At 41.3% G+C, this 23,660-nt stretch overlaps 1 protein-coding gene and 1 non-coding gene across 6 annotated transcripts in view; one reads left to right on the top strand and one right to left on the bottom strand.

Moving 5' to 3' along the window:
- The first annotated feature begins 965 nt into the window (after positions 1-965).
- The window catches only part of Hmcn1 (hemicentin 1), a 441,079-nt gene continuing 418,384 nt past the window's right edge, over positions 966-23,660 (top strand). For all 5 annotated transcript variants that reach the window (XM_074047247.1, XM_074047248.1, XM_074047249.1 and 2 more), the window contains exon 1: positions 966-1,473. In XM_074047247.1, the coding sequence (XP_073903348.1) occupies positions 1,206-1,473 (268 nt within the window). In that variant the 5' untranslated portion in view covers positions 966-1,205. The remainder of the gene's footprint in view (positions 1,474-23,660) is intronic.
- LOC141414302 (U6 spliceosomal RNA) lies at positions 23,477-23,580 on the bottom strand. The gene has a single exon (XR_012439363.1). It is a non-coding gene; the product is annotated as a U6 spliceosomal RNA (small nuclear RNA).

Here is a 23,660-nt window from a genome sequence, read left to right as displayed (position 1 = left end):
GAAAACACTGTAGTGTTTTCCAGGCTGAGGCTTCCTTATTTATTGGCAAGAAAATGCCATAGTGGGGGACACCCCACTTTTTAATAGATCTTTTTCTGACACATGCTTGTACAGGAGGAGGTGTGAAATGATTATTCTTCCCCACCCGCTTTACAGAGGATGCGAATGTGAATTTTGATAATGGCATTTAGCAAATCGGGTTTCTTTTTAATTTGAATTTCAATATGTCTCATTCTTTCCCCATTCCCTTCTCCTTCCCCCCTCCCCATCCTTACTTCTTCTATCCAGTGTTGACACCCAACTTCCTTCTCTCAGGGACTCTCCCATGCCTTGTTGTCTCTCCCATTCCCTCCACAGCCCCTTTCTCTTCCTCTTCCTCTTGCTTCTTGCCCCACCCTTCCACAATCCTCCAGGAGATCAAAGAGTGACAGTGTGGCTGCAGCCCCGGGAGCCACTTTTCCAACTCCCCCCTCTTTCTGGCTGGGCTGGAGCATCTTGACTTCTGGGGGGACTTATGAAAGAAGTTGTCCGCAGTAGCGTTGCCCATGGTATAAAAGACAGAACTCTTGGTACTGGTTAGGGCAGTGTCCCTCAGTTTGCCACACATTCTTGAAAGCCCTTGTTTACCCTGGGCTTTTGCAGGTTAGGAGCGGAGCGGGTGATAGCCGAGTTGCCAACCCCGTGCGCGCTCCCTGGACCCTAGAATCCGGAGGAGGGGCAAGGGGGCGTGGCCAGAGCTGCGGAGGGGGGGCAGCAGGCCAATCAGGAGGCGCGGCCGAGCCCCGCTGACCCGCCCCTCGGGCTGGCGAGCAAGTTGCGAGCCTGGAGAGTCGGCGCCCCAGTCGCCGGCCCAGCGGAGAGCAGCGCCCGGGAGCGCGGCGGACCGGGCCGTGCCGCAGGCTCAGAGCTGCCCCGGGGCATGGACCCCGCGCGCTGCCCACCCCGCGCCGCACGCCGCGCCCGGCCCGCGGGCCCCTAGCAGCCCGGAGGACACGCCGAGCCCGCCCGCCCGCGCTCCCGCCGGGACAAAAGCCGCCGCATCCCTGCGCTGCGCTGCGGCGGCGATCGTCCCAGTTGAGTCGCAGCCCCAGACTTTCTGCCCCCTCAACTGCGAGAGTCCGTGCGTTCCTGTTGAGGAGGACGAAGCACGGCGCTTAGACGCTCACGGGGGGAAAAAAGCTAAAAAAAAAAAACAAAAAACCAAAATGATCTCCCGGGAAGTTGTCCGCACGGTGTTCCTCTCGGCACTGCTGTATGCCTCCCTAGCTCGGGATGCGGGCCCCCAGTCGGAGACCAGCGCAGAGGACATCCCCGAGGGGGCTTCCACCCTGGCTTTTGTGTTCGATGTGACTGGCTCCATGTATGACGATCTGGTTCAGGTTATTGAAGGGGCTTCCAAAATCTTGGAGACGTCTTTGAGAAGACCCAAGAGACCTCTTTTCAACTTTGCCTTGGTGCCTTTCCATGATCCAGGTAAGGGAATAGTTATTCTCTCTGTATTTGTTATGACTCGTGATTATATTCTTGTTTATGCTGGGGAACTGTTTTATTGTCAGAGTTTCAAAGGCATTTAAAAAAAATGTGCAGCTGAATACAGTTGTAACAAAGAATTGCTTGCTGGCTTGCATCTGGGTTTGCTCTCTGATACACCCTTAAGTCTCAGCCTTGGAGCGGATGACTGGTTTAGGGGACTTGAACACTGGTGCCCAAACCTGGAAATGGGACCTTATGAAAACCAGATCCCAGCGTCTTCACAACAACATCAGAGTTAACTGGCTTGTGTTTTAGAGCTAAAGAATGTTTGAGAAGGAAGACTTGACCATGGCATTCAGGAGCAATGCTAACTGAATGTTAGGATGAAAGACATTGAGGATAACTCACATAGAGGGACAGACCTGTTGTGGGACACACAGGGAAGCTTGTAAGTAGTAGCTGGTGGGGGAGAGGGAAAGAGGGGGAGAGGGGCTGAAGGCATGAGAATAAAAGAGGGAAGCAATTCATTGCTTAACTGAATCATTTCATGTTTGCACCAGGTTGTCATCAGTTAGACTCACGGGTGGGTGTAAACACTATGTCCAAGTGCATGTAGTAGACATGCATATAATTTGGTATGTCTGTGCTCTTTAAAGGTAGTTGAAGCAAAAACTTTATTTCATGCATTAAAGCTATGGGTTTCATAGTGAAACCCTGTAATGTGGTCCTGTTTACTTTTTTTCAGTTTCTCTTTTAAAGTAGCACCTCTCTGTGAGGCTATAGGAGCCCTCATTGTCAGGGCTGAGGGTAGTGTTACAGGGGGAGCCCTGGGGCTTGCTGTCTAGTGTCCATCTGAGTTTCATTTACACAAGTTGCTGCCCAGTTGAAGAAATAAAGCAGGGGTTTCTTAAAAGGCCCCTCCCACTGTTCCCCCACATTTTTCCTGGTTTTGAAATTCTTCCTTCACAACAAGAGCATGGTGTTGACAATCTCACATTCTTTCTTTGCACACTTGGCAAATGTCTGAGTTCAAATTATTGCTTGTTATTAAATGTGGTAAGTTTCAGCTATTTAAGAAGATGAGGCTGGGATAAATTTAGAGGGAAACGAACACTGGGATTTGTGTGTTCGTTGAATGACAAGAAGAATAAGCTAGTCTACTCTTCTTGGATGTACACATACATTAGTAATGGCTACATTGATTAAACATTAAACATGAGATGTTCTTGATATTTGAATACAGATCTGGATGGTCCTTTACTGAGATTACTTAGACACCTCAGATGTTATGATGCTTTGACTTATAAAATGTCAAGGTGCCGATTGTGATACAGTTTGAGAATTTTGTTGTTTTGGAAGAGCTTAATTATATTTCTTCTATAGGGATGAATCTGAAGTTGGCTAAAACCTAAAGTAAAAACTTCTTCTAATTAACACACAATTTGCTTGTCTCCAAAAAAGTCTTCTGAAATTATATTGCTGGAAACAAAATACAAAATCTGCTTTAAGTCTTAAGTGGACACTGGGCTATTGTGATATTTTGAAGCACTATGAAAATTGTCACACATTGTGTTGTGGTGTTTTGTCTTCCAGGTGCTACCAAGTGGGAACGTTTTCATGTGGCTGTAGATGTCTTTCCTGTAGCATAGCAGTCAAGATTCAAAGTGGGGGAAACTTAGCATGCTAATAACAGTTGACAAATCAAACCAGAGCATTTTGAATTAAATTATATGAGAAAGTCATTAATTTAAAATGGGTTTACAAAATACATTGTATAGATAACACAATTATTGATTCTATTACTGTTGTGATTCAAAGTAGAGAAGAGTGACCAGGGTTTATGTTATCTATAAGACTTAAAAATATTTTTGAAGCTAGAGAAATGAAAGTTAAAGCATACTATTAACCTTTAACTTAGTATTCACTTTAATGGATTGAATTATTATTTTTATGTTATATTTTCTCTCTGCCTCTTGTGTGTATAATTGTTAAGAGTTTTTGGTTGTCTTGTAGTTGGTGATCAGGTTGGATTGTGAAGGGCATTGGATGGAGATTGCCTATTTTACCTAGTGACATTAGAAAATTACCTTTTTAGCTAATTAGTGTCCTCACATAACAAATAAGAGAACTGAATTTGAACATATCTAAGATCACTTTTAATTATAACATTTTATGATTCTCTGTTTTACATATGGCTGTTTTTCATTAGTCTTAACACATGTTTTTATGGTTGGATGAAACAATTGACATGGGAAGAAGTAATGTATAGAACTTAATTTAATTAAGTATATTAATGACCTTGAGTGCTTATGTCCTACTGACACCTGCTACCACATTTAGCTAGATGAAATAGGGGATAAATAAGTTCTAGGATGTGGTCTAGGGCTTTTGGAAGAAATCCTTTAGGCCTTTGCAGATGGCTGTTTTGAAGCTGTGAATTACAGTTTGGGGCAAGGTGTGCGTTTGCAGGGGTGGTGGTGCATTTAAACTACATGGGAGGACATAGACATAGAGAAGGAAGAATGTTTCACATGATGGCAATGAAGTGACAAAACCATTCAGAATATGTACATGTAGGAAGGCAGTGCTGGACAGCTAGTGACAGGGGCGTAGAAGGAGGTGGCCAGAGATCATGGAAAGGGAACCCAGCCTTCTGATGCTAATTAACCAGGATAAAGAAGTTTTCCACTTCCCCAATCATATTTGGTGTATTAATTTCTAACAGCTTTACTCATGCGTAATTCCCTTACTGTACAATTCACCCATTTACAATATATAATTTCAGTGAATTCTACTCTATTCTAAGATAGGTGAAAACATCACCATAGTCAATTTCACGTTCCTCACCTCAAAAAGAAATCTTGTACCCTTTGGCTTTCAGTCCCCTAGCCCCCACTCCCCTACCTCCTATTGTCCTCTGCTCAGCCCTAAGCAACCACTGGTCTGCTTTTCTGTCTTTAGATTTTCCTGTTCTGAACTTTAATATGAGTAGAATCATATCTTTTGTGACTGGCTTCTTTACTTCAATGTAATGTTCTCATGTCATTCATGTTGTAATATGTATCAGTTACATGTTACATTCTTTTTTTATGGTCAAATAATATTCTGTTGTACAATATGCCATGTTTTGCTTATCCATCAGTCTGATGGATATTTGTGTTGTTTCTATCTATTACATATAATGCTGTTACATATCCATGCACAAGTTTTTGTGTCTACATGTTTTCATTTCTCTTGGGTGCATACTTAGTACAGTAATTGCTGGCCATGGTAACTATGTTTAATTGTTGGAACTACCAAACTATATAGTCAAAGCCAATTTATATTCCCATCAGCAATGTATGAAGAGTTCTAGTTTCTCCATATCTTTTTTTTCTTTTTCTTTTTCTTTTACTTTTTTTTTTTTTTTTTTGGTACTGAGGCATGAACCTTTCACCTTGCGCCACTCCACCAGCCATTTTTTGTGAAGGGTTTTTTTGAGATAGGTTTTCATGAACTGTTTGCCTGGCTTTGAAATGTGATCCTCCTGATCTCTGCCTCCATAGTAGCTGGGATTACAGGCTTGAGCCACTGGCGTCCAGCTGTCTTTTATCTTCATCAACATGCTATCGTGAAACTTTTGGAATCTTATGTTTTAATTTTTGCTGTGTTTTCGTAGCACTTGTATATTTCCTGCCTTTCTCAGAACACAACTCTGGGGAGGGTCAATAGTTTTTCTTGACATCGGCTCCTTTTGTTATTCTGTGTCTTTATTTTGCCTATTTTTCTCTGGGGAGGGTTGATAGTCTTTCTTGACTTGAGCTCCTTTTGTTATTCTGTGTCTTTATTTTGCCTCTTTTCTGCAAGGTGGATACCAGAGACAAAAAGCAAAGAACAGTGTGTGTTTTAATGAGGTGCTTTACAAGAAAGCAATCTTTTCTTCTTTCTTCTCTTTTACTATTATGTGTTCCACTTTCTTCCCTGGATATCTTATACCATTCTGCATCTTCATTCACCCACCTGTTATGTTTTAGGCATTGCTTTAGGCACTGGGGTACAAAAGGGAATAATGAAACAGACAAAAACTACTGTACTCATGGAGTTTACATTCTATTGGAGAAAGGGGGGCACAGGCAATAGAGAAAGTAATTTAAATGCACGTGATATATTTGATAGTGATCATTGCTATGAAACACGGTTTGGAGAGTTTGGCACACATTGAGAGTATTGGAATTTAAAATATAGTGGTTGGAGAAGGTACCAAAAGATAAGATCTCATTTGAATAAAGACTTGAAGGGGGTGAGGGATGGGGAAGTGAGGATTTCTGAGGAAAGACTGTTGTGGAAGGTGAACAGTTAATGAAAGAGCATCCTGATCTGTTCACGAATAGTGAGAAGACCACAGAGTCTGGAACACAGTGAGTTATAGGAAGAAGTTGGGAGCTGAGATCAGAAAGCTGATGGTGCTTTGGCTTTTTACAATAAATGTGACAGGTGGAGATGGAATAAGGCAGCTGGATATATGAGATTAGGGTTCAAGGACAGACATATGAGTGAGAGATATAAATTTGGGATTCAAAGGCATATGTGTAGGTGGCATTTAGGAACATCAGACTAGATGAGACCCCTGAGTGACTGACTGTACATGGGGAAGAGGAAAGTCTGAGGACCGCTTCTGGGACACTTTGATGCTTAGCCAGAGAAATGAGGATCAAGCAGCGGAACAGCCAGAGAAATTGAAGTCAGGGAGGAAGATAGTGTATTATCCTGGAAGGCAAGAGAAGAAAGTTTTCAAGGGAGAAGGCCTAATTGATTAATTAAAAGGAGGATGGAGAATTAGCCAATCATAATTAGCAATGTGGAAGGTCACATGAGTACTTTCATTGAAGAAATGATGATGAAAGCCATTGAATTCTCTTGGAGAGAATTCAAGAGAATAGAGAAAAGAAATTGAAAATGTTTGTAACTTTTCCAGCTGCATTCAACTGCTGGATTGGTTGCTTTATTTACGAGGCTAAAATTGATAAATTATTCAACCAGTATTTTTCAAAATGGAAATGTAACATAGTAAAAAAGAATATCCAGTTTGGAATAGAAGGCTATTTTTCTGAATCCGCTTCATTTAACCTTGCTAGACTACTCTTTCTCCAGTTATAGAATTAGTGCATTGGTAGATTTTTATCAATGTCTATGATTTTGTCATACATTGTGAGAGGTAAGTGACTTTAAAGACATCGAAAGTAAAAGGAACTTGATCCATTAAGAGAAATATCAGCATTGTGTGTCTCTGTTTAAAAGTTTCATTGTAATAAAACCTGTGAGCCCTCAGTGACTTTGTTTGGTTCACTGGGACTTGCACCGTGTTGAGGAAACACTCCAGGACTTTTGTAATAAAAAGATTCCCTTGTATATTTTTCTGAGCAATAGCAAAATCATTTGAAAACATGTGGATAGGAAGATTTTTACAAGGGAACTATTGCAGTTCAGACCTTGAAAATGTATGCACATTTATCTGAACTGAACTTCAGATTGAAATGATTTCCATTTCAGTAAGTGGAGGAAACAGCCAAGAAGCTGTTAGTTTTCCTTTGCCTCCAGCACATCCTACAGGAAGAAGGATTTTCATGAGGAAAAGATTTATTTGGTTAGGTCCAAGAGAAAACTAAAATTTAAGTCTGAGTCTTTTTTTTTTTTTACAGTACTAAGGACCAAACTCAGGGATAGACAAGTGCTGTACCACCAAACTGCATCTCCAGAGCCACAGAGAGAGATTTTGATTGGACAGTGATAGCTTTTGTTTCTTAGGATGAAACTGGATGTTTTCTTAGGATATGTAGAGATGTTTTGGTATGCATAATAAGAATTTTAACCCAAAATCTAGGGACTAAGTTTTGGTAAATCAAGTATTTTAGATTTGCTAGAGATACTTCCTGTTTTATAGAATCCTCTATGACTCCCATAGAATGAAGGTGTTTTTTTGTTTGTTTTTGGTCATATCAAGAGATAATCTTTTAATTTATCATTGATAAGTTGGATGTTTTGGTTTTGTTTATGGGTTGTCTCTGATTAAATACACAATGACAATTGGTGGTCTTTGTAATTTGGTTTACTTTTCCTTCTGACTAGACAGTAAGCTCCTCAGGCAAGAACTGCCTCATTCTTATAGGCTGAGCACACAGTACACATGGAGGAAAAGTTTCATTAATGGATAGATCAATAGAATGCTTGCTGGAGAAAAGAACAGATAATTTCTCTGGTTTTAAAATCTTGCCTTTCATCACTCTGAGTCCTGTTGCTTTTATTTTGTTTTACAGATAGGGTCTCATGCTTTTGCCCCAGCTGGTCTCAGACTGTGATCCTCCTATTTCTACCTCCCATGTAGCCGGGACTAAAAGTATCAACAACCATACCTGCTTGTTTTGGAGACAGGGTCCTGCTAACTTTTATCTTGGCTAGTCTTGGACCATGCTACTCCTGTCACCATTTCATGAGAAGCTGGGATTACAGGTGTGTACACTGTGCCCAGCCTTTTAAAACCAAAACCTAGTAATTTGCTAATTTGGCCTTTTGGGAGAGAATATAGCTCTCATCATTGAATCTGAAATGGAAGGAAGGATCATTGAGATCCAGACAATGGCCTGGTTTTTGGTTATTGAATGTTTATATAATCAGGTGATTTTTTTTTTTGGGGGGGGAGGGAAATTAAATATAGTGCAAAACATCTTACCTGCATACTGTAAGGCAGTCTGTTTACATTCCAGATTTAACTAGACTTACTGAAGAAATGGCAAAACAAATAAACTGATTTCCAAGGATCACTGTATAAAAGATCTGCATCATTGGTTCTCACAAGTCTACACAGATTCTCAACTTGTGTTTTGTCTCTTCTGATAGTCCCATGAGGATTTCCCATTCCTGTGGAGAATAGGGAAGGTTTTTAAAATGGACTGTGTCAAGTGCAAGGTGTGGAATTATTAATTCTCTCTACCTTGGTGATGTTATCATGGTTAAAGAAAGCAACGTACATGAAAGTCCTTTGAAAGAGCTGCGGAATGGTGTTGCTCAAACATATTTGTCTGTAAAGGTTGAAGGAGAGAAGCCAGTTATCAAAGAAAGTAGTACAACAGTTACTTTGTAAGATGAAAAAAGTTAAACCAAAATATAGTTGGTGACTTGGTTGTTAACCTATAGGCAAAGGACAAGTCAAACCAGTTCAATTGCAATACCATTCTAATATCCTGAATGTTTGTGAGGCATGAATTCTTTGCTGGATTGCTCCCTTGAGCCCCTGACCACTGCCTTATAATTGGAAACCAGCAAGAGAATATAAAAATCCAAAGGTACCTCATTATGTTCATTCTTTCATTCACTCACTCACCAGTCAATAATCAATTGCTTACTATTTATCGAGGATGATCCTAAGTGCCCTTGATTCAAAGACAAGGGGGCAAAAGCTTACAAGAATCTAATGGTCTGTGAAGAGGATGGCAGGCAGAATATAACATACCAGTATTGATTTGGAAGTAGAGAGTAGTGCATTGGAACTGTGCTGATGGGTGGACTGGGTATTCAAGTATAGAGTAAATTAACACTTTGATTCCTCACTAGAAGTTGACTGTGTGATACGCAAGTATGTACAGGGTGCCTTGTGATCCCAGAGCAGTGTACTTAATTCTGAATTCAAGATGGTGCTGATCAGCAGTAGTTTTCTGGAAGAAGTATGGTCTGACTGAAACCTGAGGAAAGTGCACGAATGAAAGCAGTTTAATCAAAATATTTAGGAGTTGGGATTTCATGATGAGATCTGTCAGAAGCCTGGAAGGATTATAAGCAAGGAATGAGTGATCGAGTTGAGTTTTTGGTCCCTAACTCTTAGCTCTGTTAGAACAGGGAGCCTAGAGAGCTGGAAGATGAAAGGTGAATTCAAGTATGATGTATTTGATAAATTATAAGAACTTTGTAAATGCTGCAATGTACCTACCACAACAATTAAAAAAAAAAAAAGAAATGCTAGAATCGTAGAATCTCAACAATTCAGAGGGGGATTATTGAACCCTGGGCACTGGGAGAAGAGGACAAATTTTTGAGCTATTAAGGATGTCCACAGAACTGGATTTGCTCCTAAGGAAAAAGAGAGATACACCTGTCTTCTGGGGGTTAAAATACGAAGTTACCGTACAATAGAAGGAAAGAGATATGCAAAGTTTTCTTTAAGAGTAAAAGCAACTCCCAGGTTAGTGAGTCTTGATAGTAAGTTCCTTATATGTTAACTCGCCCAAAAAAGAATATCAGCCAAAAGCCTATGGGTCAGCAGTGAAAAACAGTCAGAGAAACATGCTTGAGCATTATACAGCCAAGCCAAGTTCCAAAGAGGAGTCAGTCAGTGTTCATTTATTCTGCATTTATTCTACGCCATTCCAACCATCATCAGGATTGCACTGTGGTGATGGACTGTTTATTCTTATAAATATGTAGTGATGTCATTACATATTAGTATCATACAATTAACTGTCCTTGCTCCTGTTCCCCCTCACTAAACAGCCTTCAGATAATTTAACCTCATACATATTCCTTATGGGGAGAGAAGGCCCTGGTCAGGGTGACACATATATCAGGTTCACCAGACAGTCATTCTTCATTGGTAACTCATTTTGGCATGCCAATTGTACACATCAGCCTCTGTTGTTTAAAGTACTCTGACAGTGTCATGTCCAAGTTTCTGAGTTTGCAAATAGGGAGCCAAATATTGGTCAATGACAATGAATTTATCATAGCAAATGTCTCCCTTGTGGGTCTGTTTGGGTGGCCTGTCTGTCTCCAGGTATCACTCCTCAGCATTTCCAACCACCAGTGTTAGTTGAATGTGCCAAGTAGCTGTTCTGTCTTCTTGGAACTTATATAGATGACAGTTGAAGCCATCGGAGTAAATGAGATCATCCAAGGAGTGTGTAGGCTGAGGACAGAGACAGGATAGAACCACAGAATACAAACATTTAGGAGACAGAGGAAAGGAAGTTCATAAAGGATTTTGGAAAGGGTTATCCAGGAAAATAGGAAGAGAAACAGGAAAGAGCAGTGTTTGAGAATCTACAAATTGTGAGCTTTAAGCAACTTCTCAACTCTGTCCATGTATAGTATAACTAATAATAAAGGCTAAACAGTATTAAACTAAAAAAAAAAAAACAACTCTAGCTTCATTGCAGTTGTGAAGCCAGAAGTCTGAATTGACAGAGAAGAAAATGGAGCTAGTGAGTGCGGTGTATTTCTTTCCTGAAACATAACAGAGTAAATAAAAACACACTCTGGAGTCTGATGGCTGGATTGGAAGCCTGGCTCAACCAATTACTTGCGGAATGAACTTCGCTTTTTATTTTAGTTTCAGTAAACTGAAGGTAATAGTATTTACCTTATAAGGTTTATGTGAAGATTCATTATAATAATGAATGTCCAAAATTTATTACAATTCCTTACAGCAAATTCTCAATAAGCATTAGTAACTGTTGGTCTTAAAATGACAGAAGAACATTTTTTTTTAAAGAAGGATAGGAGGAAAGAATGATTAATGGCATATGATTGAGAGGATATTAATAAGAGAGACTAGTGACAGGTCACAGAGTCATATTTGGATTGACTGAATTGACCAGAGTTGGAATTTTTCATATGAAAGGTAGTATGACAAGGAAGTTGAGATTATTTCTAAGCATAGCCAAAGTAATAAAATAAAAACTTGGGTAGAAAAGGAAGTTAAACAAAAATGACCATGTTGGGATTGAGATCAAAGAGGTGAGGCTTCAGAGTTGAACATGGATGGTACAATAACCCAGATAATAACAGAGCCTAGAATGATGAGGAAGGCAGTGAGGCAAGAAACAAATTTTTATTTAATAAGAATTACTGAGAAGCCTTTAGGAGACAATATTGAAGAGTTAGGGAATACCATAGGTGACATGTGCCTACAAATGATTAGTGTTTTCTCTTAAGGTAGAGAAATAACAAACTGAGAGTGAATAAAATACTGATCTACCTTCTGACCCTGAGGTAGATGGGATGTTGGAGCCTACTGGGGAGGGCGGCAGGAGGAGTCCTGTTTGAGCAGAAATGAGAGGTTATTGGAGGATTCCTATGGGAAGATGGTTTGGGAGCTCACAGAATTTGTGAGGGCATAGAATGGGTCAGGAGAGAGGAAACGGAGAATTTGGGCAAGAAGGATGAACGGTTTGCATATGGGCCAGTGGGCAGAGATTAGAGGGATACAAAGCAGGGTGGATGTACTGGTTGCAGAATGCTGACTGAGGCTCAGGTGTAAGTTTAAGACACTGGTTCAGACCCTAGTAGAGTTGGAGCTTCATGAAGTCAGCTGATGGCAGCTCTGCTGATGCCAATATGTTCAGAGACTCCCAAGAAACACCTCATCTTACATCTTGTTGATTCAAGCTCAGTAACAGAGTTTTTATTCCTAAAATAACAGCTGCTGTTTTATTTCTTGAGTCACTACTGTGACTAGATACACTCCATGCTTATTTAAGCCTCACCAAAAAGCACCCCACTAGATAACTGAGGCTTATTATTACATGAATTCACAAAATGTACATTTCCAGAAAAGAAGTAGCATTCCACAAATTATTTTTTGTCATCTTATTTTATTTAGATAAACATGTGAGATAGAGGAGATGTCCCCTAGAAGGCAGGCAAAGGGACCACTGTATGTTTCCTAGGGCTGCCATAACAAAGTACCACAAACTGGATGACTTGAACAACAGAAAAGTATTGCCACAATTCTGGGGGCTGGAAGTCCAAAATCAAGGTGTTGGCAGGGTTGGCTCCTTCTGAAGGCTATGAGGGAGAATCTGTTCCATCTTCTTCCCCAGCCTCTTGTGGTTTGCTCGCCATCTTTAGTGTTCCCTTGCCTGTAGAATCATCACCCTAATTTTTGCTTTCATCTTCGCATGGCGTTCTGTGTGTTGTGTCAAATTTCCCTTTCTTGTGAGGACCCTAGTCACACTGGATTAGCAGCCCTCTATACTCTAATATGGCCTTATTTTAACTAATTACATTTTTCAATTATATTTCCAAGTAAGCACACATTGTGAGGACCAAGGTGTAGCATTTCAATACGTGGATTTTTTGCTGGATAGAATTCAACCCATAGCAGATAGCTCAGCAATTAACATTAAAAAACCAAAACACTTTGAGACTTTCAGTAGCAAAACTCAGGTTGTTCAATAAGTTTCTGAGAAAAATATTTGGACTCTAAGCTCTCATCCCTTTTGGATAGGAGCGGAGTTCTTGGTGACAGTTATAGAGAGCGGCATTAGTCATGTTTACCGTATATCCTTGAAATAATGTTCATTAAAAAATTATGTTTTTTTTCTTTTAAAGCACGACATTTAATATGGCTCTATTTGATTTTTTTTGTGATATTGAGATATTTAATTTTGAAGTGGGGAAAATTATATGGGTGTTAGGAACTCTGGGAATTATGGAAGGTTCCAAAATATTTTGACTTTAGATAACTCCAGGCTTCTCCAAACACACTAATTGGGACAATTTTTCCATTAGCATTGCATCTCTGAGTATTTTCCTTGAAGCACTATTTTACAGCAGGTGGGAGGAATTCCTTGAAGTTTTCATGCTGGAAGGCACAGCTACAGCTACCCCCAACAGTGCTTCAGGGAAGCCTTTAGCTGCTCTTGCCAAGGATTGACAGAGGGTTGGTTCCATGAGACTCCTGGGTGAGGGGGAGGGTATAATATGTTGCTTGTTCTTTTAATTTTTTTTTAAACCAAGTAGAAGGTCAAGAAAATAAATGAATCCATTAAGCAATAGACAAGAAAATTCTAAGAATAATTGTACTGTCTGGAATAACCATTTTTGAGATTCAAAGTGAAATCTGTTTTCTTTCTTGTTGGGTTTATTATTTCCACTTCAAAGGCCTTTGCCTGAGTACACAGAAAACCTTATTTCTATTGTTTGCCTATTCCCCAGAGGCTCTTCCCTGCTCTTCTTAGGTGCATGGTCTCACTGCTCCCTTGAGAAGATCATCACACTTTTGCCTTGAAGTTTTCTTCCTAGCCACACCCGAAATCGGAATGTCCCCTATGTGGAGGACTCAGTCTTCTCTATGTGAAAAGAGTCCTCACAGTTTCACCTCTCAAGGGAATTTCCTGGAAGATTAGAATAGTGTCATTCTTTTTAATATTGAGCTCTCTTTTTATATTTCTTGCACCATCTGTGCTTTTGAAAACTTCACTGTTTTTATTACTTCGACAATTGTAATGAAAATTAACAGTGGATTTGAATTAACTTGACAAAGTATAATTTGGTAGCATTATACAGAGTGGCATAGGTTTGAGCAAATGGATTCTATTTTTTTAATTTATTTTTTATTTTTCATTATTGTTTACTTGGGGTACATTATGAGAATTACCAAAGTTCTTGCAAGGTGTCATAGTTGAATTTACCCCCTTCATCATTCTCCTTCATCCCCCTTCTCCCATTCCTGTAAGAGTTTCAACAAGTCTCGTTTTTTGATTTTCATACATGAGTACATAATATTTCCACAATATTCACTCTCCAGCACCCTTTCCGTATATCCTCCTCCTTCTTACTTGTACCAGCCCGCCCCCCCCCCCCCCAGACAGGACCTGTTTTTGAGCAAATGGATTCTAATATCAATATTTGATTAGTGGCTGTAAGGAAATATAGGCCCCAAAAGTGACCACGTGGAGAGGAGTGATCTGGCCAAGAGATTCTTTATTGCTGGGTGGGAGAGGGAGAGAGCAGAGAGCCAAGAGAGAGAGGGAGAGAGGGGCAGGGGTTTAAATACCCCTCAGTGAGACTCAGCATGATCTAATTGGTTAGGATCTTATGGTTCATGCTGATTGGAGGTTGGGGCAGAAGGGGAATTCAAGCTAGACTTGAGGCAGGACTGTGACCCTGGGAAGCAGGACTGTGACCCTGGAAAACAGAATCTTAAGGGTGCAGTAAAAACTGAAACCTATCGGCGCCATTATTGCCAACATTCCCCCCTTTTTTGTTTGTTAAGGAAGGGGGCGTTGTGTTCTCTCTGGCTTCTTCGAGCTGGAAAGGGGCGGCGTAGGGGAAGGGAGGGTTAGTTGGCAAACAATGTTGGGGTGCTGAGCCTCATGATGGCGTACACCCAGGCTCTGAAAATGAAGATTTCCTCTTCCCTGAAGTTGATGAAGGTCCCTTGTAGCCATAGGTCGTAAAGAGTCTCGAGCCAATCCTCCGACCTCCCCATGGTGGGTATCAGCCAACTATCCTGGCGTTTTGGAGAGGTTGGTATCCCTGGAGGCAAAACTGGTTAAATTTTTGATTAGCAAAGCATACATGTAGTATGATACAAGGGAGGAAGTTTAAGATAGGAGAGCAAGAACATAGGCATCAGGATGGGCATTGGCCAGGAGAACCACTGTGAAATGTTCTTCCCTAGACAATTTCAAGAGTCCTCCAATTCCCTTCTCCATTTTTCTAATTGTTTCTTGAGAGGTGCTGCCATTGGGGGAACCCATTGAGCTTGACAGCAGTGGGTGTCATGAGAATGACCAGATAAGGGCTGGTCCATCGAAGTCCCAATGGAGAGGGTAGAAGATCCTTTTGGAGAACAAGAGGCCCTGGTTTAACAGAAATTGTTATAGGGTGGGGCAGGATCTGGTTTGCATGCTGTCTGAGAAGTTCCCTGAGAAGGCAGGTAGTCAGCCAGAGGAGCAGAGTCTGTTGGAGGCAAGTTTTTCTAAAAGAAATGGGTGGCCATACATTATCTAAGACCCAAATAGGAATATTAGGAGGAGCATAAAAAGGTGCCTGTTCAGGGACTGCATACCTAGGGATCTAAATTCTGCAAAATCCTATAACTGCCAGGAAAGCTGTAAGCTGTCTTATGGTATGGGGGTTGGGAAACGGAAGATTGGGTTGATGCATTTATGACTCAGGGAGTGAGTCTGTCCCTTTAAAGCCACACGTAGGTAGGTGACCTGTGGGAGGCAGGGGCTGTCAGGATTTAAATGTAACACTCTTGGATAAAAGAGAACTTTAGCTCATTATTTAATATAAATGTTTGTACCATATTCAGATAACACTGTTACAAGGTGGTCATTTAAGATACATAAGCAAATATGTAAATGAACTCTGATTTAATAGTACTTAAAGCTTGACAAGATCAGCAGAAAACACAAATAATTTCTTTGATAAAATCTTTCTCTGTAATGTTTTTTTGTAGATATTACTCAGAACAGAACAATATTAAGATAACCTTGTTATTTTGTAGACATAGAGGATTTGATTTTAGTTTGACATGACCCTAAAAATCTTTTAGGCAACTCTTAGATTATATTCAACTTTAACTTTATCACATAATGAAGCTTTTATTATACACTTTTCAAACTTACTCAGACCTTCATACAACATACTAAACCCTTTGATGGCTTGTCCTAATCCTTCCTATTTGAAACAATCTTTAGGACAAATCCTTCTTTACAAAATCCCTTCTCATCCAAAAAAACCATTCCTTTTTCCTTTAACTTCTCAAAAAATACATTTATTGCCTATCTATATCCTTTCCAGTTGTTTACTTTGTAACTTGTATTTTAAAATTAACTTTTATAAGAATTTTAAATTTATTTTAGGGGCTGGTGCAACTAATTAGTAGCCCTTGTTGTTTTAAGGAATTTATGATAGGCTTAAGGCCTCATTGTCCCTCAGGCTTGAGGGGATATTGTTTTAGGTGTGGAAACTGTAAGGGATCTTTGAGTTTTATTTGAATAGGGAGGGCTGTCCTAGCTCCCCCTACACTCATCTCATCAGTCCACACTGTGGAATCTATTTGTTCCTGAAGGAGGGGGCAGCAGAGATAGCTGCCTGTGGGGAGGAGAGTTTGAGCTTTTAATTGAGATAGTAACCCCATCCCAGCAGGGACATTGGAGTTTTAGGTACTATGAGGAAAGAGTGACAGAAGAGGAGGTCTCCACAAGAACAGGCCAGAGGCCAGGTAAATTAGTGCTCTAGGGGCTGGCCAGATTTGCCCCGAATGATAACTTTTGTCATTGGACCGGGGACCAGGAGAAAAAGGTAAAACAGAAAAACAGGCTCCACTGACTAGGAGGAAAATGACCTTTTGTTTTTCTGCCATTATGGCTCCTCAACATTGATGTCAAGAAGTGGAGTGTGGACAGGAGGCTTGGACCCATCAATCTATAGGAGGAGGCACCTCGCCTTCCATCGGTTATGGGGGCACTTAGACCTCCAGTGGTTACCCTTGCAGAGGGCAGGGTCCCGGTTGGGGGTGGGGCTGTCTCCTGGGCTGTCCCCCCATAGGCATTCTCTGCAGAAGTGCCCCTCCTGCTCACCACAGTAGCAAGTTCAGGATACAGGCCCCGGTCGGATGGGGCCCTCTCTGAGAGCAGCAACGAGGCCATGGTGTCTCTTACCTTTTTCTCTCCTGTTAGTAAGGTCCCAGACATACAGACATAGCTATAAATACAGACGTGGCTGGCTGTGTTACTTGGTTCAATGACTTCCCTTCAGCCACAGTCTGAGTTTTTATAAATATCTGGGGCTGACTATTAGAAATTTATCTTTGAGGAGAACCTCTCTCACCTGTGACTCTGAGTCCACCGTGGTATGCTTTCTGATAGGTTGTTGCTGTAAAGTAAAGTTGTTATTTTACATTGACACCTGACACTCTGGAGAGCAAGTCTCTGAACTGTTCTGGGCCTCAGTTTCCTCGCTTGAAGAATGAGCAATCTGGTCTAGGTTAAACTACGTTTTTCCACTATGAGATGGCTGAAGTGACATTAATGCCAGTTATCTTCTTTACCATTATTTATTTATTTTTTTTTAGTAATGCTGGGGAATTGAACACAGGGCTTTGCACATGCTGGGCAGACATTCTCCCATTGAGCTATTTCCTCAGCCCCAAATATTATTATTACTATTTTCTACTTTGGCTGTACTGGGCTTGAACTTAGGACTTTCTGCTTGTAAAGCTGAACTCTACTGCTTGAGCCATATAATCATTTCCAACCTGAGTGGCCTGGACCCAAACCCATTGCTTTTCTAATGAGAGAAATTTGTATAGGGGACCTCAGTTTACTTTTTTTTTTTTTTACTTTTATAGAAAAGCTCTAATTGGAGTATGGTATTGTAATTTAAGGAACCCTGTGAAGTTCACTTCTCTTGGTCACCCAAGGCATACTGAGGCCAGGCCTCAGTACAAAGCTTCCAACATCTACCAGCCAGAAGACTGGAAGATGCAGGTCCCATCTAGAAAGAATAATACGTTTGGATCCTGTCTGGTAGCTAACAGCAGGCAGCCTCTTTAATAAAGGCTATCTTTTTAACAAAGAAATCATTTGTAAAGTTAGAGAAGGGCGTTCAGAAGGCATTTCAGGCCAATAACAGTACCATATGGGACAACTAGTGCTAATATTTGGAGGGAAAAATTTATGCTGAGGCCCAAGGTATAGAAAATTCTAAATTAGAAATTTAGAGACCACAGTAATGTCTATTTTGTTATTTCTGGAACTATAACCTTGAGCTGACAATTGACTTACAAGGGTCTGATGCCCTGAGGTGTGAGGTGGGGTTAGGAGCAGGACTTGTGCAAGGCGCCACTCCCTCCACACACACTTGGGACAAATGACCCTGACTGCCTAGGCCTGATCTTGCAGCCTGTTGCCCCTCCCCCCTTTCTGTGTACTTTGTGCACATTTATTCTAGGGGAAGTGGCGGTGGGCCACAGCCATCGCCATGTGTGGCTGGCTGCCCAGGATTTGCTGGGTCCTCTCTATGGATTTTCTTAGCTATGGCAGGCGTTTTTGCTGTGTCCAGAAGCCGGCATCCTGTGCACAGGTGCGCCTGTCTGCTTTCCCTCCTCCCCTTGTGGGGGCGGAGTTAGAGGGTGAGCATGGCAGCTGCAGGTTTTTGTAAGCGCTTTTGTAAAGCAGCTGATTTAAAGTTACTTTAGACTGAGAGGCCTGGCAAACTAGTTGGAATAGCTTAAGTCATAAGGTATTATGCTACAGGTTTTTCATGGGAGGCAGGGTCCCAGTAAGCCCAGGGAGGGGAAGGCAGACAGAGATAAAGGACACGTGGTGAGACCATGGAGGCAGAAAAGGTGTGCTGACATCTTAGGTAAGGGAGGGGAAGGCAGAGCCTGGAGTCATGACACACACTTAAGCGATTAGCCATCACCTGTGTCTGTAGGTTGCTCCCTTGACTGGTACTGGCGGGCTTTCAACAAAGCAAAACCTCCACACTCCGGTCACCGAATAAAGCATGAGCTCTCCCAGAGCTGGAACCGCCTTGAGGTCAGAGTTGGCAAGGAGTGGCTTGCTTAACTCCATGACAGGGAAAGTTTTTCAGGAAGATAGGAGGAGATAGGTATGGTAAGCACTGCAAGAAGTCTGTTTACATGGGGAAGGAGGAGGTTTGGAGAGGAATTGGCTGATTTAGAAACTGGTTTACAGGCTGATAGAATCTGCACAGGGGAACAGAAAGTACAGAGGGAGGATTTGAAGTCAGAGAGCCAGATTTAGATGGAGGTATGAAAAGGGCTTGGACAAAATGGATCTCTCCCCATCATCCCGATTGCTCACAGTAGTTATATGTCCCATAAAAGGCTGGGATTTAAAGACCCGAAAAGGGGCCAGTGATTTTGGTTGTCTAAAGGATAAGTGGGCCAGATTTGAGTGCAAATGCGGATTAAATTTTTTGGTTTTATGTCTGGGGTCAAACCCAAGGTGTCTAAATTATGGAGGAGGCATCTCAATGGGGAGTCAGATGGCAAAGAGGAGGTGGCCCCCATAGTGGGAGCCGGTTGGAAGGATATATGGAGTCACGGAGCGTCCCCATGTGGCTCGAATATCCTGAGAACGGTACAAGGCGCATAAGAAGCAGTCATCACTGCGTTCAAGTGGCTTGTAGGGCCCCTGGGGCCTGGAGGCTGTGGGTCACCCGGCTCCGGGCTTTGCAGATGGGCAGTCTCTGAGACCGATGACAAAAATAGACCCAAGCTGAATAGAGGGAAGGGAACCCCCCTCTACCATCTGAGTCCCAGAGATATCTGAAAAGGGGGGGGGTGTTGAAACCCCAGAGACACCGAAGCAAGAGACCGCAAAGGGAGCCCAATAAGGGTATGTGGACTCACCAAAGAATGTCTGGTGTTGGATGCAAGCAGGGCGATTGGGAGGATGAGTCCTGTCCAGTCATGTCCTCAGGGTGGTCGTGGGGTGAGTTGTAATGGGGGTCCCACCAGGATTAGTGGGGAGCCCCCATCCGAGTCATGGCACCAAATGTAAGGAAATATAGGCCCCAAAAGTGACCACATGGAGGGGAGTGATCTGGCCAAGAGATTCTTTATTGCTGGGTGGGAGAGGGAGAGAGCAGAGAGCCAAGAGAGAGAGGGAGAGAGCGGCAGGGGCTTAAATACCCCTCAGTGAGACTCGGCATGATCTGACTGGTTAGGATCTTATGGTTCATGCTGATTGGAGGTTGGGGCAGAAGGAGGATTCAAGCTAGACTTGAGGCAGGACTGTGATCCTGGGAGGCAGGACCGTGACCCTGGAAAACAGAAGCTTAAGGGTGCAGTAAGAACTGAAACCTATCGGCGCCATTATTGCAACAGTGGCTACTACTTTAGATTAGAAGTTAATAATTTAACTATCTTCTCAAAACCTTCATTTCCTATCATAAGAGAATACTAGTCACATTTCTTTCATAGAGCTATTGTAGGATTAGGAGAGAAAGTGCATGCAAAACCTTTAGTGAAGAATAGGACTCAAGAGCGTGTTAGGAGGGAAATTTTTGACCTATTTGACCTGAGTTCTGGATCTGTAACTGGGCAGGTCATGTGTCTCTTACAGCCCATTTCCTTCTGTACAAAGTAAGGATATAACCAGTGGCATGCTGATACATGGTAAACCACTGGCTCTGGAGCTGGGGATAGGAGGAGGACACCCTTTGTTTGTAGCATGTGGCGATTTCAATTGTATAAATGCTCCCCCACAGCCATTAGCTGTATCAAACTGCACTGGATGTGGAGTTGAGAATGAATAGATGTGCACAATTACCTCTCACCTACCACTTGACATTCCTTCCACAGAGGGAATACTTACATTTAAATGACATTGAATTTGTGAAAGGACTTGGCAAAATAAGCATTCACTAAATGTTAGTTAAGTTTTGCTTGCAAAGGCCATTGGCGGATAGAATCAGTGAAGGTAGAATTAGCTCTGTGTCACAGAAAGCAGATTGAAGGTTTTCCTCCCATACCAATTTTGGGAAATTTCAACAACAAATACCCATGTAGGCCAGCCAGCCAGGCCATACCGGCACAGCAGTGGGCCAGGAGGAACCTACTGCCTGCTTCTTAAGTCTTCACAGGGCTCCTGCCAGGCAGCTCACATTCATCAGCGCACCTTCCTCACCCTACATGATCTTTTCCAGGTTCCCCATCTCAATACAAAAGCCAGCACTTTGTCTCTCAGTCATTTGGAGAAACCTTGGGGTTCCTCAGGACTCTTTTTTCATGGCCAAAATCCAGTTCCTCCACTGGGTGTTTAGGCTTTACTTTCAACATCATTTTTTTAATCTCATTCCTTTCTGCCTCCTCTGGTCTGAGCCACTTGACCTGGTCTCCTTCTGTTTTCCACAGTGGAATCCCAGTTCTTAAGGGTTCATTTGTTTCACTTTTAGCATCCTGGCTTCTTTATTGTTTCTCATTTGCTGGGCACACTTGCTGTTCTCTCTTTCCCTTGTTCCTTGCAGGGTTTCTAGTGTCATTTCATGTGACTCTTGGCATAAAGTCATCTCCATAAGAGAAGCCTTTTGTGACTGTCTACTCTTAGCAGTTTCCCACATGGCTGCCTGCTTTATTTTTTTCATTATGTAACTTAGCACTCGCTACTTGACGTTAGAGATGATGGGGGGGACCATGTAAGTTCTACCTCCTCCACCAAATGCAGAGTCCAGGAGGGAAGAAGCTTAGTTTTCATGACTGTATTCCCCAGAGCCTCATGTAAAAGGTTCCCTAGAATACAGAGGGCACTGAATAAATGTTTGTGCAATGAAAATGAATTTTTCTAAATTCCACATTTACTTAGAAAAAATCTCTAGTTGTTTGGTCTTCAGTTCTGTATATGTCCATAAGATCAAAAGTGTCATGTGTTACAGATATCCGTCTCTTTATTTGTCATCACCCAGCTGATCTGTCAGCTTTTTAGTAAGTTATATTAAAATTTTACTCTTCTAATTTTGGTTTTGTTACTTTTTTCCTTGTGACTCTTGTTAGTTTTTGTAGGTGATGCCATGTTGGTTGGTGTGGAATTGTTTTATCTTCCTAGTGAATTCTTTGTTTATATCTAATAATATTTTTCATCTTTAAACTCATTTTGCTTGGTAATAATAATAATGCTAGGGCTGGGATGTAGCTCAGTGGTATAGCGCTTGCCTAGCATGCGTGAGGCCCTGGGTTCAATCCCAGCACCAAAAAAGAAAAGACAAATAATAATAATGCTGTTCCAAATTTGGTATTTCTCATGACCTTTTCCCTTGTTTTATTTTCAAGCTATTTTTCTCTGTTTTTTATTAGAATATATTAATTATTTAAAGGGGTTTTGTTGTGATATTTCCGTACATGCATATGAAGTACTTTGATCAAATCCACCTCCTTTACTGTCTCCGTATACCCAAAGGAGTGTAAGTCGGCACCGTAGAGATACCTGCACACCCATGTTTATGACAGTTTATGGCCAAACTATGGAATCAGTCTAGATCCCCATCAACTGCTGAGTAGATAAAGAAAATGTGGTATTTATACACAGTGGAGTACTATTCAGGTGTGAAATGGAATGAAATTATGTCATTTTCAGGAAAGTGGATGGAACTGGAAATCATTATGTTAAGTGAAATAAGCCAAACTAAGAAAGAGAAATATCTCATGTTCTCTGTCTTCACCTAAAAAAAAAAAAAACAAGAAAAGAAATGGAGAGAATCAAGCTATTTTTGATAGTCAAATTGATTGCTATTACTTTTATTGTAATTATTTATGGATTTTTATTTTTATGATTTTATTTTGTATTTTCCACTTATTTTGATTTTTATTGATCTCTTCCTCCCTCTCCCCTCGCATTTCCTGCTGTTGAGTTGTCATTACATTTTCTGCCTCTCTTCTGTGGTTTGGAACTTACACATTGCATTTCTCTCTTTTTTACTGGCTATCCTTAATTTGGTAACTTGAAGTTAACCAGTGTTTCTTCACTTCTGTATAGTATGAGGATCTTACAGTGCTTTACTCTCATCCTCTATAGTATAGTTGATTTTTTAAGTTTACCTTGTTTTTAAACATACCTACTTTAGACATTTTGTTTATATATGATCAGTGTTTGTTTGGATTTGGTGGTACTGGGGTTTGAACTCAGGACCTTGGCTTTGCCAGGCAGGTACTCTACCACTTGAGCCATATCCCTAGCCTCTTTTGGCTTTAGTTATTTTTCAGGTTAGGTCTGTGTTTTTGCCTGGGACTGGCCTTGGACCTCCATCCTCCTATCTATGTCTCTCTTGTAGCTGGGGTTATGCCATCATGCCTGTTGGTTGAGATCAGGGTCTCACTAACTTTTTGCAGAGGCTGGCCTCGAACCGTGATCCTTCAATCTCTACCTCCTCAATAGCTGGGATTGCAAGTGTAAACCACCATGCCCAACTCTGATACTTGTTTATTGATTACTCATTATTGCTTCCAACTTTCCATTCCTCCATGTTGAATTCTTATTTTTGCCCCATTCTTTAAGGCATTCTTTCCATTCGTTAGTTTTTTAGGGATGGTGTATAAGTAGGAAATCGTTTTGGTTTTTATTTGAGAACTATGTACCTTAATTCTTTTTTTTTTTTTTTTAGTGTTACTTAACATAAAAGTACTTTAATGAACATATCGATCTATAGTCATTGAAAAACTTTAAAGACCAGCTTTTCTATGATGTGTTACATACAATAAATTTCACAATTTCTTTTAAATGTGGAAAACTTCACGAGTGTGCGTAATCCTTGTGCAGGGGCCATGCCAATCTTCTCTGTATTGTTCCAGTTTTAGATATGTGCTGCCAAAGCGAGCACAGATTTCACAAATTTTAAGTGAATAATGTGATTGATGAGTTTTGACAAATGTATGTAACCATGTAACCAGCACCACAATG

This window comes from Castor canadensis, chromosome 11, assembly GCF_047511655.1.
Source record: "Castor canadensis chromosome 11, mCasCan1.hap1v2, whole genome shotgun sequence".
NCBI classification, from domain to species: Eukaryota; Metazoa; Chordata; class Mammalia; order Rodentia; family Castoridae; genus Castor; species Castor canadensis.
This window is presented reverse-complemented; position numbering and strand designations above follow the sequence as displayed.